At 43.9% G+C, this 18,746-nt stretch overlaps 7 protein-coding genes across 7 annotated transcripts; 2 read left to right on the top strand and 5 right to left on the bottom strand.

Annotated features, from left to right (window-relative positions):
• Window positions 1–2,099: 2,099 nt before the first annotated feature.
• On the bottom strand, window positions 2,100–3,472 carry LOC6507786 (copper transport protein ATOX1). Its single transcript, XM_032454363.2, has 3 exons — window positions 3,300–3,472; window positions 3,138–3,213; window positions 2,100–2,691 (listed from the first exon to the last, which is right to left on the bottom strand). The coding sequence occupies exons 1-3, from the start codon at window positions 3,303–3,305 to the stop codon at window positions 2,558–2,560; spliced, it is 216 nt and encodes a 71-aa protein (XP_032310254.1). The 5' UTR covers window positions 3,306–3,472; the 3' UTR covers window positions 2,100–2,557.
• A 1,875-nt stretch (window positions 3,473–5,347) lies between these two features.
• On the bottom strand, window positions 5,348–6,756 carry LOC6507785 (galactose mutarotase). The gene has a single exon (XM_001956303.4). The coding sequence runs from the start codon at window positions 6,608–6,610 to the stop codon at window positions 5,507–5,509; it is 1,104 nt and encodes a 367-aa protein (XP_001956339.1). The 5' UTR covers window positions 6,611–6,756; the 3' UTR covers window positions 5,348–5,506.
• Window positions 6,757–6,804: 48 nt separating this feature from the next.
• On the bottom strand, window positions 6,805–8,668 carry LOC6507784 (probable fumarate hydratase, mitochondrial). Its single transcript, XM_001956302.4, has 3 exons — window positions 8,444–8,668; window positions 7,272–8,280; window positions 6,805–7,124 (listed from the first exon to the last, which is right to left on the bottom strand). The coding sequence occupies exons 1-3, from the start codon at window positions 8,573–8,575 to the stop codon at window positions 6,865–6,867; spliced, it is 1,401 nt and encodes a 466-aa protein (XP_001956338.1). The 5' UTR covers window positions 8,576–8,668; the 3' UTR covers window positions 6,805–6,864.
• Window positions 8,669–9,679: 1,011 nt separating this feature from the next.
• Window positions 9,680–11,503, bottom strand: LOC6507783 (galactose mutarotase). The gene is made up of 2 exons (XM_001956301.4): window positions 10,668–11,503; window positions 9,680–10,614 (listed from the first exon to the last, which is right to left on the bottom strand). Exons 1-2 carry the CDS (start codon window positions 10,992–10,994, stop codon window positions 9,808–9,810), a joined length of 1,134 nt encoding a protein of 377 aa, XP_001956337.1. The 5' UTR covers window positions 10,995–11,503; the 3' UTR covers window positions 9,680–9,807.
• Window positions 11,504–11,761: 258 nt separating this feature from the next.
• LOC6507278 (SHC-transforming protein 2) lies at window positions 11,762–13,493 on the top strand. The gene is made up of 3 exons (XM_001956300.4): window positions 11,762–12,091; window positions 12,156–12,789; window positions 12,853–13,493. Exons 1-3 carry the CDS (start codon window positions 11,892–11,894, stop codon window positions 13,252–13,254), a joined length of 1,236 nt encoding a protein of 411 aa, XP_001956336.1. The 5' UTR covers window positions 11,762–11,891; the 3' UTR covers window positions 13,255–13,493.
• A 288-nt stretch (window positions 13,494–13,781) lies between these two features.
• Window positions 13,782–14,902, bottom strand: LOC6507782 (40S ribosomal protein S17). Its single transcript, XM_001956299.4, has 4 exons — window positions 14,816–14,902; window positions 14,676–14,720; window positions 14,353–14,504; window positions 13,782–14,109 (listed from the first exon to the last, which is right to left on the bottom strand). The coding sequence occupies exons 2-4, from the start codon at window positions 14,676–14,678 to the stop codon at window positions 13,869–13,871; spliced, it is 396 nt and encodes a 131-aa protein (XP_001956335.1). The 5' UTR covers window positions 14,679–14,720; window positions 14,816–14,902; the 3' UTR covers window positions 13,782–13,868.
• A 446-nt stretch (window positions 14,903–15,348) lies between these two features.
• LOC6507279 (uncharacterized protein KIAA1841 homolog) lies at window positions 15,349–18,502 on the top strand. Its single transcript, XM_001956298.4, has 5 exons — window positions 15,349–16,352; window positions 16,411–17,350; window positions 17,412–17,649; window positions 17,704–17,929; window positions 17,990–18,502. Exons 1-5 carry the CDS (start codon window positions 15,364–15,366, stop codon window positions 18,339–18,341), a joined length of 2,745 nt encoding a protein of 914 aa, XP_001956334.1. The 5' UTR covers window positions 15,349–15,363; the 3' UTR covers window positions 18,342–18,502.
• The last annotated feature ends 244 nt before the right edge of the window (window positions 18,503–18,746 follow it).

Raw genomic sequence — 18,746 nt, forward strand, 5'->3', positions numbered from 1 at the left:
CGTAGCTCGTGGCCACCGAATCGAAATTGCAGCGATCGCAGGCTCGGAGATCGTAGGAATTTTCATGGCGTCGACAGGTTTGGTCCTCTCCCGCTCTTAGCCACTCTTAGCCGCTCCCTCGTCGGGCTCTGTCTTTCTCTGTCTGTCTGTTGGCCTCGGCAATTTGCACTGCTGCATGTTGGCTACTGTTTTCCACCAAATGGCCAAGGAGCGTAGGAGTCGTGCTAGCGGTTCAATGACCAGCGCAGGACTACGCAACCGCAGCAGCAGCTTCAACCACAACAGCATCATGAAAACGATTAATCACTCGAATTGCTATTGAAATGACCTTGTCACAGGTATATATCTTTCGGATCTGCTGCCGCACAAAACGTCACAACTTATTTCGGAATTTATTGCCAGAAGGGGGCCCTAAGTTTGGTTTAGTGTGCCATTGTTCTGGTCGGTCTGGTCGGTCGCCTCACATCTCCCATGACAATAAACAGCCGCAACCACGACAGCGGCGGCACTTTTGTGAGTGCGTGTGTGCTGTTCTGGGTTTTGGCCAAGAACCAGTCATTGCAGTGGAGTTGGATGGATGCTGCGACCGTTCTGTCCTGTCCTGGGCTGTCCCGTCCCGAGCTCCGAGCCACTTGACCAGGCTCTGCAAGCGGCCAACTGGTTGCCACTTTTCGCTGCCCAAGCTGCCAAGCATGCGCCAAAGAATTTCGCCAACGATTTTCGGAATGTCTACAATGCACCGAGTGTGCAAAGAAAAACATCAACAAAAAATCACCCAAGAATGAAAACAAAAACAAAAACAAAAACAAAGGATGTCTACTTTGCCGAAAGGCGTGATGAAAGGGGCGTGGCCAAATTCTGACATAAACTTGATCGGTTTGGTTAGCAAGGTACATTTTTGTTAAGTTCTTAAGATCGTCAAGATCCAGGTGCAAAATTCTGTTCTTTTTTCTTATGGTATTTGAAAATATGCAGTAAGAAGTATGAAAAACCAGTTAACCAAAAAAGAGAGTGGAGTTTATAAATAAAAATGGTCAAAATTAATAGGATTTAAAATCCCAAATTATAGTTTATTATACACCTAGTAGAATCCCTCAAATCACCCAGAAACATCCTTCATCTTAGCCATAATTATATATTATTTTTTAACTTCCGGAGTTAACAGAATCTAAATATTATCTTAATTACCCAACGAATCACATCTTTTCCGAACAATGGAGTACCTAACTGTTTATTTTACGATGGGTCTTTGAACGGTTTAAGGGATGATAATTTGATCTTGGCCGAAACTGCGTAAGAGCCTTTATCTGAACTCCATCAAAGGGCCACACTTGAGGGATTATGGCCGTGGAGAGGAGGCAAGGACGTGTCTCGGGTTGGGTTGCGATGTGACTGGTGTTGTGACAGGCGGACTCGTCCCTCGCTGGGTTGCTTATTGTTTGGATATGCTGCCCGGGGCATAAATCAACAGGAGACTCTCCGAGCAGCCACAGGTAGCTGCCAAAGATCAAGATGAGGACAGAGACGACTACGACGACGACATCAAATTCCAAACGGAAAGCTGCCCCCCGCCCCAAGTCGAGCTCAATTAGTGCAGTCGCTTTGGTTCTTTGTGTGTGCGCTGCATTCTTTGCATGCCAAGGTGGCATTTGATTGATAATTTCGTTACGCCTCGAACATGCTCCACACAAAAACTACACAGAAAATGAATATGGAAAATAGAAAACACAAAAAAATATACAATTTGATAAGTGTGGGTTCCCGTTCCCCATCGCCGAGATTTATGACATGTTCATGAGGCCACTTCGATGGTTAGGATACATAAACCGCCGATTCACGGATGACTAAGTGCCCGCATCTGATTTGGTGAAGATTAGGCGCGACAATGAGACACATTTCATGCTACATTTCAGAACATATTTGGGTTGATCGAAGTCATAACCTTAACGGGAAAAGAACTTACTTCTTGGAACAGGTCCCCAACCCCCCAACCACGTCTTGATAAGTTAAAATAAATCATTTTTTTTTAAGATTAAAACGTATATTTGTATATTTGATATTGCAAAAATTGGATTATTAAATATTATTATTAATTATGATTAGTCATAAGAGGGCAATTGGCGTATATCATTTATTGGCAACTACATTGGAAATATTGGTTGTCCTGCAATCCAGGCATCTATCGAGGCAATATTTTAGACTTCTATTAAGATTTAAATTGAATTGTTTCATCAAGGCATAAGTAATGCGGATTTTAATATATAATCACCTTATTTGGTTATCTACCAGCTACATAAAATTTGGGCAAGAGCAAATACTAGTGTAAAATTTGTAAAACGTTCCTATTTTTGATTTTGATTAAGAGTAAAATTTGTATGTATCTCATGAATATCACTGAACGAATACCCCTCGCAGCGACTTAACTCGAACGCTTTGTCCTCGCCATCGTTCCGGCAACGTGGAAGATCCCTCAATCCGCTAGACCCACAGCCAGAGCCAGGGTCTAGACCTCAAGTTTGAGCTTGCCGTACTTCTCAAACTTGCTGAGAAGCTCATCTCATTTCTTCACGCCGACGTACGTGACGCCCTTTCCGGTCTTGCGCAGCTGTTCCAGCAGCTCGTCAGATGTCAAGTTTGATGTTATGGCCACCGACCGGTCGTCCAGGTTGATGTTGACTTTCTCGACCTTATCTGCAAAGCGACAAAACAGTTTTTAGTTGGTAACCACCGACTCATGCCAAACCGCAGCCGATTATGCCAGCAGTTGTTGTGTGAACAAAATGCATATTAAAGTTAAGCTCCATTATCAAAGGTTTATTAAGAATGTGGCGAAAATATTTCTTGGTGTTTAGGACAGATAAAATTTATAATTTTCGCAAGTCAGTTAAAGTCAGATGGTTTACATATTTGAACATATTTCCTCAAAAATAAAAAACTTGAGCAAATATAAACAAAACTGTTGTTAATTCTTCTTAAAATGAGCCTGTTGGGTCTGATAAGAATAAGAATTAATTTATGTAAATAAATCTTTAAGCCTAAAAGTAGGTGCCACTACTCACTAACTACATGGACACACTCTCAATCATTGCTGATAAGAGGCCTTAATTAACCTAATACCAGTCACTAAGAATACTTACCGCCCAATTTGCCCAAGACACGCTCCACGGCACTGGCACATCCGCCGCAAGTCATTTCTACCTTGAACTCGTGAACCTGCAAAAAAGTGGGAGGATGAGGATGCGAAATTGGGCCATAAGGAGATGCCTCGTCAGGGAACTATTGGCATTCAAATGACTTACTGGCATTCTGCTACTGCTGCTGCTGCTGTGACGTCCCGGGTCGGTCGTCTTATTATACACTTGGGGTAAACTGAACAGCTTGGCGGCTATTATCGATCGATTCCAGACGTGGCTCCAAAAATAACACTCCTCCTTTCACCTCAAATTTTGCTTCTTCTGCAGTGCTGCCAACTTGGCCATTTTCCCGTTAAATTTAGAGGTAAAATACCTAATATCGATATTTTCATCGATACCGTGTACTTGTTACGTTTCAAACTGCTTTCAACTGCTTTTTAATTGCTTTTATTTCATTTTTAATTATTGTTATTTTGTACACTAGTCGGCATATATATTTTGACATAGCGATGCTTCATTTTCTTTTTCAAAAATTTCTTTATTTAAAGGAAAACAAATAGTGATTTAATTTTTAATAGATATTAGTAATGTATTACTACCAAAATAACAATTTTAATTTTTTTTATAAATTTATTTTGTATTTTTTTTTTAATTGAAACTAAAATAAACTAAATTCGATAGGTGGCATAAGTATTTTGACATAGCTTTGTTTCACAATTAAATATAACAGAGTGCAACAGTGATTCTGAACCTTTATAGTGAAATAGTAGGAATTGTTTAACTGTTCGAGTATTACATAAAACCGTGTATAAAAAATTGTTTAACACCCTAAAAATCTTGATTTATTTTAACAAAACCAGTTTTCGGGACTTTTTTGCGCTTAAAAATTCCTATACTCGTTTTTTTAAACCGATTTCAAAATTGCCGATGTTTTTCAATAGTTAAAGGTTGTAACTTTTGAAAAAAAAATATATCTTCGATTTTTTTAGGCAAAAAGGACAAAATTTTTACACCTGAAACTGAAATTTTCGCCTTTTGATCGTGTTTTTCGGATTTTGACGCCAGTTTTTCGGTACAACTTACAAAATTTCTGTCATGAATGCCACATATCAATGTTGTCTCATTAATACTGAATAAAAAGAGACAAATTTCATTAAAAAACTATGAAAATTGTTGAAGTTATAACGGTTATTCCAAAAAAAGTCAATTCAACATTGCGAGCACTATAAGAATAAGAGCATATTCCTACTGTTACTCCGGTGCGCTCGCAATGTTGAATTGACTTTTTTTGGAATAACCGTTATAACTTCAACAATTTTCATAGTTTTTTAATGAAATTTGTCTCTTTTTATTCAGTATTAATGAGACAACATTGATATGTGGCATTCATGACAGAAATTTTGTAAGTTGTACCGAAAAACTGGCGTCAAAATCCGAAAAACACGATCAAAAGGCGAAAATTTCAGTTTCAGGTGTAAAAATTTTGTCCTTTTTGCCTAAAAAAATCGAAGATATATTTTTTTTTCAAAAGTTACAACCTTTAACTATTGAAAAACATCGGCAATTTTGAAATCGGTTTAAAAAAACGAGTATAGGAATTTTTAAGCGCAAAAAAGTCCCGAAAACTGGTTTTGTTAAAATAAATCAAGATTTTTAGGGTGTTAAACAATTTTTTATACACGGTTTTATGTAATACTCGAACAGTTAAACAATTCCTACTATTTCACTATAAAGGTTCAGAATCACTGTTGCACTCTGTTATATTTAATTGTGAAACAAAGCTATGTCAAAATACTTATGCCACCTATCGAATTTAGTTTATTTTAGTTTAAATTAAAAAATAAATACAAAATACATTTATAAAAAACCTAAAACTGTTATTTTGGTAATAAAACATTACTTATATCTATTTGAAATTAAATCAATAATTGTTTTCGTTTAAATAAAGAAATAATTAAAAAAGAAAATGAAGCATCGCTATGTCAAAATATATATGCCGACTAGTGTATGTTTAAGCTTAAAATTTTAAAGTTTGATATTTCAACATAAAAACAATGGAAATATATTCCATAAACCTGATTTCACAAACAAAGTCTTAACAGGCCAAAGAATCTGGTTTTAGTGCTCGCTTAGTTAAGCTAAAAGCTTAATTTAAATTAAATATAATTAGTTATTTCAATAAAAACTTATTCTAAGAGGGAAAAAGAATTAAATTCTTGTATAAAAATTTAATGAGTTGACATTTTATATTTCTTAAATTTCATCTATACAATCCCAAAGCGATTCCTTAAATGATTTTGAGTATTAACTGAGAAATTGAAGTCAAATGCCGGTTGGCATAAGATCAAGATCCGGATCGGATCCTCGACTTCTCAGACCCGCTTGGGACAGGAACCGAAACGGTAAACCACCTGGTGATCATACAACTGTCCGGGATTAAGGACGATTGTGGGGAAGTCACAATGGTTAACCGCATCTGGATACTTTTGCGTTTGAAGCGAGAATGCTCCGTGCCGGACATAATTAGCTCCGCCCTTTCCCACGTTAGGTACGCCGCCACATTCCTCATCTGGAAGGTCGTTGGCTGTCATGAACTGCAAACCAGGTTGATTGGTGTGAACTTCCATGTACCTTCCACTGCACGGATGCACTACACGGGCAACTAGCTGCACCCGGTTGGGCGAGCAGTCTACGCAGAAGTTGTTGTTGAAACCGCTTAGGGGACAAGTGGCCACCTGATTAAGTCGCTTGCCGAGATTCACCAGGCTGGAGAAGTCGTAGGGAGTGCTGCGTACCCGCATCAACTTGCCAGTGGGCAAAAGTTCGTGATCCACGTCAACGATCTTCTGGGCCTTGATCATCAGCATGTGCTGGTAGAGGGTCTCCTTTCCTGCACCGTGCCCCGCCAGATTGAAGTAGGTGTGGTTCGTCAAGTTCACCGCGGTGGTGGCCTTGGTCCGTGCCTCGATCCGCATACCAAAACAACCGGTCTCGTTCAATGAGAAGTTAATGTTCGTAGTCAGCTCCCCGGGGTAGCCTTCGTGCCCATCTGGCGAGATGTGCTGCAGAGTTATCCCGTCCTTGTGAACACCTACCACGTCCCAGATAACGGCATCGAAGCCAATGAAGCCGCCATGCTGATGGTAACGATCCTTCACGTTTCTACTGACATTGATATCTTTACCGCAGAGCTTAAAGCGCCCACAGGCCACCTTATTGGCCACCCGACCAATGGTGGCGCCAAAATAACCGCCAGAATTCCGATAGTAACCGGCCACATCATCATAACCGAGCACCACGTCTTCCAACTTGCCGTTGAAGTCCGGAACCTTTATCGATTGGATGGTGGCTCCCAAAGTAATTATAGAAACGGACATACCGCGCTCCGTGATCAGGGTGAACCGGCGTATCCGATCCGTTTTCTGCATCATCGGGTTGACGGCGATGCCAAACATATCCTCGATTACGCGTACCATCCTGCCCTAGAAGATGTCGTCGTCACTGGGGATTTTAAAACAATTTTGCTCTGGTGCCTGAATAAAATTAAAAAGTATAATTTAGATTATGTTTCTCTGTTTGCCAAAATTTTTTTCAGGCCCATTAAGCCCAGGCCTGCTCTATTAGACAACAGGGTATTAAAGCCTTTTCCAATCGAATCTAAAAAACACTGTTTGCTCTGACTTAAAATTTATAAGGAAATCAAACAATAAATAAAATGGATAAAAGTATTTCAGGAGGGGCCCAACATTTTCTCGGGGCGCACCCAGTCGTTGAAGTCCTTCTCAGCGATTCCGGCCTTCAGGGCCTCCTCCTTGAGGGTGGTGCCATTCTTGTGGGCCGCCTTGGCGATCTCAGCCGACTTGTCGTAACCAACATGGGGATTGAGAGCGGTTACCAGCATCAGGGATTGGCTAACAATCTGGGCCAGTTTTTCCTTATTGGCCTTCATGCCCTTAGCACAATTTGTATTAAAACAGGAACAGCCATCGGCTAAAATATGAAGGATTTAAAGGTGATATAGATCTTAAAGCAACAATTCCAAGTTTAAAAAGGTTTAAATTTAACACCTCCCCATTCTTTTTTAACTTAAAATATTCATTTAAATAACTTATTTTTGGTGAAAATGAAAGTACTCACTTAGTAGCTTGATGGAACGCAATACATTGGAGGCAATCAGCGGCTTGAAGACGTTAAGTTCAAAATGCCCGTTTGCCCCGCCCACACTCACGGCCACATGGTTGCCCATCACCTGGGCACAGATCATGGTCAAGGCCTCGCACTGTGTGGGGTTTACCTTTCCGGGCATTATAGAGCTGCCCGGTTCATTCTCCGGCAGCTGAAGCTCACCCAGGCCGCATCTCGGTCCCGAGCCCAAGAACCGAATGTCATTGGCAATCTTCATCAGGCTGACTGCCAGGGTGTTGAGGGCACCGTGGACCTCCACCATTGCATCGCGGCTGGCCAAAGCCTCAAAGAAATTCGGTGCCACCACGAAAGGAAGCGAGGTGAGCTGGGAGATTCTGTTGACGCACTTCTCGGCGAAGCCGCGCCGAGTATTCAATCCGGTTCCAACAGCTGTGCCGCCCAGAGCAAGCTGGTAGACCCTCGGCAATACTGCCTCGATACGGTCCAGCCCATTCGTGAGCTGCTGGACATAACCACTAAACTCCTGGCCTAGGGTTAGCGGAACTGCATCCTGTGTGTGGGTGCGACCAATCTTTATGATGTCTTTCCACTCGTTGGCCCTCGAGTTAAGTGTATCTTTCAGAGCCCTAACCGCCGGCTTCAGGTCCTTCACCAGGGCAGTGGCCACGGCAATGTGGATGGCCGATGGAAAAGTATCGTTTGAGCTCTGCGACTTGTTTACATGATCATTGGGATGCACTGGGTCTTTTGTTCCGATCCTGCCTCCCAGAATCTCAATGGCCCGGTTGCCAATCACCTCGTTGGAGTTCATGTTGCTCTGGGTGCCGGAGCCTGTCTGCCAAATAGGCAGGGGGAAGTGACCCTCGTCGTAGAGCTTTCCGGAGATCACGTCGTCGGCGGCACTGGAAATCGCCGAGCTGAGTTTTGGATCGAGTCCGAACTCCTGGTTGGTTTCGGCAGCAGCCTTTTTGAGAATACCCATGGCCTGGATAATTTTACGCTATTTGCGGTAAAAAATAAGATTTATATAGTTTATATTCGTTTATAGTTTCTTTTGGAAAAATCATTTTATAAAAATTCTTAATTAACATGCATGGTTGGAAAGGTTTACGAAAGGCTGTCCCTTTAAATGTCTTTAGAATTCTTTTTAGATTTTAACTTACCGGCATACGTTCCTCCTCCCCACCGATGCGAAAATTAAGAAGACATCGCATCGTCTGAGCTCCGTAATAGCGGTCCATGGGCACATCCATTGGGCCCAGGGTATCGCTCTCCTGGCGGGTCTTTGCACTCATTATGAAACTTCAAAATATTACACTTGGAAATCGGGTAAAAAATAATATACTTGGCTTTGTAGAAGGATAACAAAAATGTGACAGAAAATAAAATGATCTAATGCTCTTTGAAAAAAAAAGTATAATGTACTTGCAAATATCTCTTAAGATATATTAACAGACATAGGTTTCGCTGGGGGCCATATAGTGGCTCCATGCTGTTTTGTTCATTCTTTAAGGGGACCAGAAAATTTAACAGAAAATCTTCAAAAAATGAAGTTGTTAGAATTTGATGCAGATTTGTGGAGAATCGACCTACAATTCGTTTGGGGTATTCCGCTTTAGAATCGGATGAGTATTGCCGAAGATATAGCCTTCGCTGGGGGCCATATAGTGGCTCCATGCCGTTTTGTTCATTCTTTAAGGGGACCCTCCAGAAAATTTAACAGAAAATCTTAAAAAAATGAAGTTGTTAGAATTTGATGCAGATTTGTGGAGAATCGACCTACAATTCGTTTGATGTATTCCGCTTAGGAATCGGATGAGTATTGCCGAAGATATAGCCTTCGCTGGGGGCCATATAGTGGCTCCATGCGGTTTTGTTCATTCTTTAAGGGGACCCTCCAGAAAATTTAACAGCAAATCTTAAAAAAATGAAGTTGTTAGATTTTGATGCAGATTTGTGGAGAATCGACCTACAATTCGTTTGGGGTATTCCGCTTTAGAATCGGATGAGTATTGCCGAAGATATAGCCTTCGCTGGGGGCCATATAGTGGCTCCATGCTGTTTTGTTCATTCTTTAAGGGGACCCTCCAGAAAATTTAACAGAAAATCTTAAAAAAATGAAGTTGTTAGATTTTGATGCAGATTTGTGGAGAATCGACCTACAATTCGTTTGGGGTATTCCGCTTTAGAATCGGATGAGTATTGCCAAAGATATAGCCTTCGCTGGCGGGCATATAGTGGCTCCATGCTGTTTTGTACATTCTTTAAGGGGACCCAACAAAAAATTTAAAAAAATAAGTTGTTGGATTTTGATGCAGATTTGCGGAGAATCGATCTACAATTCGTTTGATGGAGATCCACTAGCAAAGTTTCATATATATATTAACGTACAAGTATAATTTATATTTTATTCTATACAGCTTTATTTAGTGGCATACCATTGAATAGCCAAAAATGTTCTACAAAATATATTTTTTGGGGAATGGAACTATAGTACTTTAATTTGGAGCGAGAACAAAATCACAAATCAGGGAGCATTGTTGCAGCAGCACTTCCAGGACTCTTCGACCTTGAACCAGTAAAGAACTTCGTGGCAGTACTTCTGGTCCGGCTCCAGGTTGATTGAGGGAAACTCAGGATGGTTCATGGAGTCGGGGAACTTTTCCGTTTCGACGCAGAAGGACCCATGGCGCACATAATGGGTGCACTCCTTTCCAATTATCGGCGTGGCGCCTGCTTTCTCATCCGGCAGATTATTTGCAGTGTAAAACTGCATGCCCGGCTGATTCGTCCAGACCTCCAGGACACGGCAACTGGGCGGATGGACGATCTTGGCTACCTTGGTGACGCTCTTTACCAGTTCTCCACCATTGACCACGAAACAGTTGTCATATCCCTGGATGGGTCTGTTTTCGAACTGCCTGAGACGGTCTCCGATGAGCACAGGCAACCTCAGATCATAGACGGTATCATCGACATCCAGCAGCTTACCGGTGGGAATCTGAGACTCATCGGTGTCCACAATCTTATCTGCCGCTATCTCCACGGTGTGCTCCGACAGACCCTTCGCTCCGGCTCCATGTCCGGCCAGATTAAAGTAGGCATGGTTGGAGATATTCACCACAGTGCTGCGATCGGTGGTGGCCTCGAAGCGGACCCAGAGTCGGTTCTCGTTGTCCAGCTGGTATGTGATGAAACACGTTAGTCTGCCCGGATAGCCCTCGTGCCCGTGGGGGGACACATGCCGGAAGATGACGCCATCCACAGTCTTTTGCGCCACTTCCCAGATCACACTGTCAAACCCAACAAAGCCACCGTGCAGTTGAAACTTGTCCTAAAAAGGGGCATATTTTAAAATCGTTTAGGAAATATTTTCGCAGAATATACCTGTATGTTCTTAGTCACTTGGATCTTGTTTTCGTTGACTGTATACTCTCCATTGGCCACTCGATTGGCGACACGTCCAAGGGTTCCTCCGATGTAAGCCGCCTTGGTGGCTATATAGCTGGCAATGTCATTGAAGCCGAGACAGACGTCGTCCACCTTCTCATAGGCATCCGGCAGCTTGACACTCTGAATGATGGCACCCAGCTGGATAACCGAAACGGACATGCCCTTACTATTCTTCAAAGTATAGCGGCGCACCATTTCGGGGTGGTTGGTGAACGGATTAACCGCTAAGCCGAAGATCTCCTCCTCCAAGGTGATTGACATTTTGCAAGTGTCTGGTTCGCTGATGTTAGATGTTCCTTCCCCTTAAAACGCCTGACAGAAACTGCCGGGTGTCTGAGCGTCACTGATCCGGAATACCTCTATTTGCTAGTAAATTATTAGCTGATTACGGAGCACCAAAGTCGTTGGGGTCGCGAGCTTCTCAGGCAAAGTCAAATCGGGCAATTAAATGTCTAGCGCCAGCTGATTGCTTCTGATTCCCCCTATCTTCGGAATTGTTTACACCCACAATCGGAAAGGGGAGAGGTTATCAAGGCTGAATCAGACCAGACAACAACACCCATTACATACTGAACACCTTCTCAGGGGGCGCGACAAACTTGTTAGGAATATTAAAAATATAAGATTACTGGGCTAATCATTTCGTACTGTACAGTTTGTTTAGATAACAGCTTGCTTTATTTTACCCTAAAACAAATAAATAATATTTAACATATATGGTTATTATAGTTTGTCTAAGAAACTTATCTTATTTAATAGCTTCCCATATTATGACCAATAAATCATTTTAACACGAACTATTTTAACTATATTTGAACGATTTTAGCTTTCCTAAGAATGATTTTATTCTGATCCGTCTAAAAGAGTTCCAAATTATAAATATTTTAATAATTTATTTAAAAACAAATTTATCAACAAATATTTCTTACATTTAAACCTTTTGCTGGCCGCGAAAACAAAACGGTCACTTCAGACAATATCAGTGATGTGAAAAAATATCGATAAAAAAAAATTTGGAATACATCGATGTTCAATCGATGGTCCTCCACCTCTACGAGTTACTCATAACAAACCGGACTCAAAAACTCAAAAGAAAGGACCCCTTCCAACCCAGCGAGGACGTCGCCAAACGCCTAAACTCCAAACACGCACAGACAAATGCCGAAGAATGGGGACGCCGGCCAGCGGAGCGGCTCTGGCTCGGGGTCCGGAAATGGGGCAACCAGCGATGGCTGCATTTATCCGGACGACGTCATTATGGGCGTGGGTGTTGCATTCAACGTGCGGTACACGGGATGTGTGGAGGTCAAGACCTCTATGAAATCTCTGGACTTTGAGACGCGTACCCAACTGGCGAGGTTAATATTCTTTATACAATTATATTTTTCAAATATGTATACAGTTTCCGGATCGTCCTTTCAGGGAGTGCATAAATCGGGTGTGCGAGGCTGCTGGACTGAAGTCTGCAGGCAAACGGAGACTGTGCAGCTTCATTTCCGATCGTCCCAGTATGCAACATGCTGGAACAAACATAACTATAAACGTTTCAAGTCGGGCTTTAACGCTGAGCAATGTGGAATCGGGCGAGGTTATAGCTAATCATAATATGCCGCGCATATCATTTGCCTCCGGCGGCGATAACGACACCTTAGACTTCTTGGCCTACATAGCGAAGAACGAGGATGAGTGGCGTGCCTGTTATGTACTGGAATGTGCTGGCGGACAAAGCGAAGATCTGATCGTCACCATTGGCAAGGCCTTTGCCTTGAGATTTAACGCACTGAGTAGGTTGAACGACCCATCGGCGGACTGTAACATCAATCAGAGCTGTAAGGAGAATGTGAAGGAGTACTACAATGACTTGCCCAACAAGCTGCCGCCGGATTTGCCTGATCAGCAGCAGCAGATCCCCCTCCAACCGCACGCACCCCGAGTGGCTCAGCTTAATCTGAAAAAGCCGCGCGATCGCCTGAGTAGCAACCTCATCGACCTCAACTCCCCGCCTCCCGATCAGACTACAAACAAATTAGCCCTAGGACACTTCGATCCATTACAGGTACGAGAATATTGACAAAAACTAAAGTAGAAACTTTCATGCTAATGAACACTGCTCTTACAGGCCACCCCTTCCTCTGCTGGACCCATTCGCGACGTCTTCGATGGTCCACAGTGCCCTTTAACTGCCGAAATATGGTTCCATGCTGCCATATCCCGACCTATAGCTGAGCGTCTGCTGCATCAGGATGGGGACTTCCTGGTGCGCGAGTCTCAAGGGAAACGTGGCCAGTACGTACTGACTGGTTTGGAAGGCAAGACGCCTAAGCATCTACTTTTAATCGATCCCGAAGGCGTGGTTCGCACCAAAGATCGCATTTTCGAAAGCATCAGCCACTTGATAAACTACCATTGGGTCCACGCCCTGCCCATCATATCTGAGGATTCGGAGCTGGTTCTGCGAAATCCGGTGCGCAGGCCCACCCAAGAACAAGCTGCGCCCCTGGCCTCAGCAGCATCTTCCTGAGTCGATACCGAAGGGCACAATCACAACTTCATATACATAATATATATATATATTGTATCTGTGTACACGCTTAGACTTACATATTGTGCACTCGTAGAGAATATCTTTTATATATCGTCTGTATAGAAACGAATACAAAACCCATTTATTTATGGATCGAATATACACCCATTTACATATATGTACGTGCATGTCTACAGTATTTTCCACTCGAATGCGAATAAAGAAACGGAAACCTACATAGATCGGAGGAGTCTTAAATGTCTGGGAAGTGGCGATTGTCACGTCGGAAATACAATGCATTTGGACGGAATTCTTCTCTGTTCCTATTTCTAAGCTGATCTTTTTCACAATTAATAATAGTGGACTGTTTTTGTTACGAATCTATAATCATTGCGCCAGCTCATTGCCATTTCAGATCGGGCATTATTATTCATCACAACAAACTCATTTGGTTATTTAGGGAATCCTCTTCTTCGTGACTAATCTTTCACCTTTTTCATTTTTGACTAAATTAAACACAAATATTTCCAAATGCACTTCACACAAGCTTTTTATTGTGAGTCAATGCAAAACCAATCAGAACTTCCTCATCTAGGCGCTATTGAAAAAACTTAGTTGCGACGACCAAAGTTGTTGGTGTTGGGGTTGGTGAGTTGGAGTCCACGGATGTTGTGGAAGTCCAGCAGCTTCAACATCTCCTTGGTGTCGGCATCGACCTCGATGATGTCCTGCTCCAGAGCGGAGACGGCCGGGACGTAGTTGTCGCGACGCTCACGCTCCTCCTCCTGCAGCTTGATGGAGATACCACGCACCTGGGAGTGACGCAGGCGACCCATCAAGTGGGTGACATAGCTGTAAGAAAAAAATTCAATTATAATGGTTTTTGGAATATATTATTACGGAACAATGATGGAATAACAATTTTTGGGTAAAAATAACATTTAAAGACTGTGAATTAACATACATATTATTCACAGACCACTAATTAGCATTTAAAATATGCGCTTTTTGGATAAAAATTTTAAGTATCTGTCTTCCTCAAACCTATCCAGCTATTTCCATCAATACTCCTTGTAATCTCTGTCAGAAACTCACCCGGCAATCTTGTTGCGGAGGGGCTTGGTGGGAATGATGGCCACCTCCTCGCAGATGCGCTTGTTGGTGTGGAAGTCCAGCGTCAGACGCGTGTAGTACTTCTCAATGATGACCTTAGCGGCCTTCTTCACGGTCTTGGTTCGTACACGACCCTAGGGAAAACAAATCATTCAGTGATTACTCCTTTCACATAAACACTTGTTATTTTTGAGCATTTTGCCTCCAGATAGCAATGCCGTTCAACGCGGTGCGCATGGGCTGCGTCCGTACAGAATGGCTAGCGAAGCGGCTCGGAGAATTTTGTATTTTTCCCGCACACTCACCATTTTGTTTCACGATTTGTGGATGTAGCGAAGTCCGCCTTCAATCTAGGGTAAAAAAGCAATATAAATAATATTTTTAACGCTCGAAAAAGAGTAAAAATTGCACAAAATATCGCATAAGCCACGTGGGGCGTACGTACCTAGGCAAAACGAGAGGTTAAAAAGAAAGAGACCAGATCAGGAGCCGCTAAAAAGCCAAAAGCCTGCCAGGGCTGCAATAAAATTCGTTTTGACGATGATTGGCAACACTAATTGGAGCCAACAGTGTTGGGTAAAGTAAATAATGATGAGGGACCTTTTGCCTACCAGTGCTGCCAATTAGGCATGTTCGCCTGAAAATTTGATCTTTTTAATGGCAAAAACTTGATACTACTTGTTTTCCGTCTAATATCCGCGACTGTTATTCTGTTTATGCAAAAAAAATTTGTTTTCCAATCATCAATGTAAAAGTTGTGATGCAATGAAACTTCTGCAATCAACACTTCATGAAAGTTAGTGAATCTAACATATTTTTAATTTATATCTCTTCAAAGAAGATCATTTTTAAGACCTTTAAATAGGACAGGCGATAAGTGTTGGAAAACGTCGCACTTATTTTAAGCTTTTTATTTTTTCCGTTACGTTGTTACGAGCAACGGACCAATCAATCAATAATGGCAAATTTCCATCGATTTGTGCTTGGCTAAGGATGCAGAAAGCGGGCTCCGACGATGGAGCTGGCGCTGGCCAGCCAGAGGAGCCACCAGCCGCTCCCCCGCAGGTTCCAACCAACTCTCAGCGTTCCTTCGACTCGGGGAGCAGCGGAAATGGCGCCGAGTTTCAAATCAGTTTGAACGATTTTCTGGAGTTTTTAAAGCTTAGCTGTCATGTAAATGATATGATAGCTAAGGCTGACATGGGGAAACCACACAATAGGGAGCCAGTGCCACCCATGGAGGGCTCTGGCTCGTCCACATCCACATCAGGAAAGCGAAATTCCAAACGAGAGGACTTTGATTTCGATCATTTGGCGGACAATCCATTAGTTAACGAGCTGCTCGGTCTGAGGCGTTCGTCCTCCCGCCGCTCCAGTAGCCGAACTACGGATGACAGTCGGTCCAGTTTACTGCTGGAGGCTAGATCGGGAGGACTCCCGCGAACGGGTCACAATCATGGCAGTCGCTCATCCCGAACGGAGACAAGCTATCGCGGGTTGCATCCGAAATTGGCCGATAAACTGGATGCGGTGATCAATGAAGGTGTCTTGGACTCTGTGTTGTCCTTCATATGTCCGGTTCCGTTTCCTACGCAGCTGACAACGAATGCCGGCCGTGGCAACAAACCCAAGCAGCCGACACCCAAGGAGCTCTTCACCTTACCGGCACCTTCGCCGATCCAAACCCCGGCCTCCTCTCCCATGCCCGGGACAGCGGCCATTCTTCCCCCTGGAGCAGCCAAGTCCATGATGGAACTAGGACACTCACACACGGTTCTTCCGGCGCCTTCTTCATCATCTCCATGCTTGCAACAGACCCACGGAAGCGGAACCGACACCATTCACCCCAACCAGATCACCAACAGCATGGTGAGGGCTCTGGTGAAAGAACCAATTCCAAAGCCCGGAGCTCCGCCTCCAGCCAGACGTAAGTCCCTCCTCTTGGTGAAGGACAGCAAAAATTCCAGGCAGGAGAAGAAAGAGTTAGTATTTTTTGTGTTTTTACGAATAATTCATGACTGATTCTCAAATCGTTTAAAGGCCTGAAGTGGTGATCCACGTTTGCGATGAGGTGAAGAACACCTCGAGGGACTTCACCTGCCCGCAGCACTTGCTCGTCTCCAAAATGGGTTACTTTGCGGATGTAACTGCTGGCCAGCGGCTGGAGGAGATGGACATTTCCGTGCACTGCGACATTCTCATCTTCGACTGGCTGATGAAATGGATCAAGCACAGTGCCCAATGTCAGGAGCTCCCGGGACCAGGTCAGAGCCCTGGCCCCCAACTAGATGGAAACAATGTGGTGCCCATATTGGTCTCGGCCAGTTTCCTACAAATGGAGCCACTGCTTCTGGAGTGCTTGGCCTTCTGTCACGCCCATCTGAGCGAAGTAGTGCGAACTTCCACCAATCTGTCGTGCCTGAACGACGCCCTGGTCACCCGGCTGGCCGCTATGTTTACGAATCTGGAGCTGGAGATGGTCAGGGACAAGAAGGAGCGAGTTACTCCGCGTCTGTGGACAAAATTAATACAATCCCTGTGCGAACCGGAGCCTGAGGCGTTGCGCGGCCACTTCTACAGCATGTCCGGGTTGTTCCGGTGCGCCCGTTGCTTCAATTGCGTCACCAACACCATGAAGTCCTACGTTAACTGCTTGCCCAGTAACATTCGCCTGAACCGATGGGGTCAACTGATGAGTCACCATGTCCGGGACTCCAACTGGGACTTGAGCGCATATATTGTTCAGCTCTTTAAGGAGCTCAAATCCTGGCGTAAGGTGTACTGGAAACTATGGGGTCACTGCCATTATCTCTATTGTTGCACATGCGAGGCACACTTTCCGGTATACCAGATGCACTGGTGCCGCTTCCATCCGGAGGCTCCTAATTTTCTGGGTCCAGTTGGTAATGCTGGACCGGCTGGACGATATGCTTGTTGTGGCCAGCAGGCCTTTCGCTATGAGACGCTACCGGGACCAAATGTATGTATGATCTTATCCCTATTTTATTTTGGAACTAAGTTTTCTTATTTTGTACTTATAGGGGTGCCAATTTCGAGAGCACAGTGTCCTGGTAGAGACCGATAGAGAACGAGCCATTCTGGCCATAGCCCAGCTGGTGGGAGAGAACTACGCCTTGTGCGAACCGCCGCCATTGCGGATCCAGGAAATGGCTGCCGCCGGAGAGATCTGTCCCAGCTGGCAAGGTATATCCCTAACACCCCAAAGATGTCGCCAAGGCCTACTCCCCCAGCTCTGCATGGACAGCGTTCTGAAGAGGGGTAATATATCCTGAACACTAAGATAAATTTATTGTTGTTTTAAATCCGATCCAGTGACCAACCACCGGGTGAGTCGCCGGATGCGGGGCTCACGCTATCAAATAGACACCAGCACCGACTCGGAAACGACTTCCACCAGCGAGGATGATGCCAGGTGCCTGCGGCCTCGAGCTCGCAACGTGCACGACGACGACGAGGACTTCAGTTCCAGCAGCGATGGTTGCGAGTCAGATCATCGTCCGCCGCCGAGAAAAGTGCGCGGGAAGAAATCACGCAAGCGGTAAGCTTCCGAATTTCATATCCAACCAGAAGATGGTAATGACCCATGTTGTGTTGCTAGTCCCACCGAGGTATCCGGTCGTTTTTGGTCGGGAGAGCTGTCGGCCCGCAGCAACCAGGATCACCAGCGCGACTTCGAAGAGAAGATCATGAAGCAGGTGGCCAGCTATGTGACCAAGAAGACGGGCACGGACCAGTGCCTGGTGCAGAATGCCCAACCATTGGGTGGCACCTATGTGCGCCTCGAGTCCGAGTGGAAGGAGATGCTGAAGAATCGGCACAGCCACCACAACTTGCTAAGCGCCGCTGCAGGCGGCATGGCCATGTCCCAGGGAAGCAACACCTGTCTGGGATCAAACATAGCATCCGGGGGATCGTCGATGTCCGTCATGTCGAAGCAGAAGCACAAGTAGAGAACACATTGCAGTGGAATTAGTTTGTTTGCATTGCTTAGCAAAAATTGTAGACCAAATGTTTAGTCAGTCACTTTGTAGTCAAATGTTTAGTGTAAACCACAATTACTGAAAATAAAAATTAGAACAATTAAATGGCAAGATTAATGTCCAACTACACATTTCTTAATATTTTTTTATTTATTTATTAACTTAACGCAATTTACAAAGACTTCGATTTGTTATACACTTCCGTTTTTCACATTGAATTTTTTAAGACATATTTTGTGGCATAAATTAAGGTTGCAAAAGTATGGTTTAAGAACGGGTCTTGCAAGTAAATGCGACTGCACATATGAAATGTGTGGGTGTTGATGCAATGGAACCCTGTGGGCTCAATTACATAACCGATGCTCGAGGGACGAC

The sequence above is a fragment of the Drosophila ananassae genome, chromosome 2R, assembly GCF_017639315.1.
Source record: "Drosophila ananassae strain 14024-0371.13 chromosome 2R, ASM1763931v2, whole genome shotgun sequence".
Taxonomy (NCBI): Eukaryota; Metazoa; Arthropoda; class Insecta; order Diptera; family Drosophilidae; genus Drosophila; species Drosophila ananassae.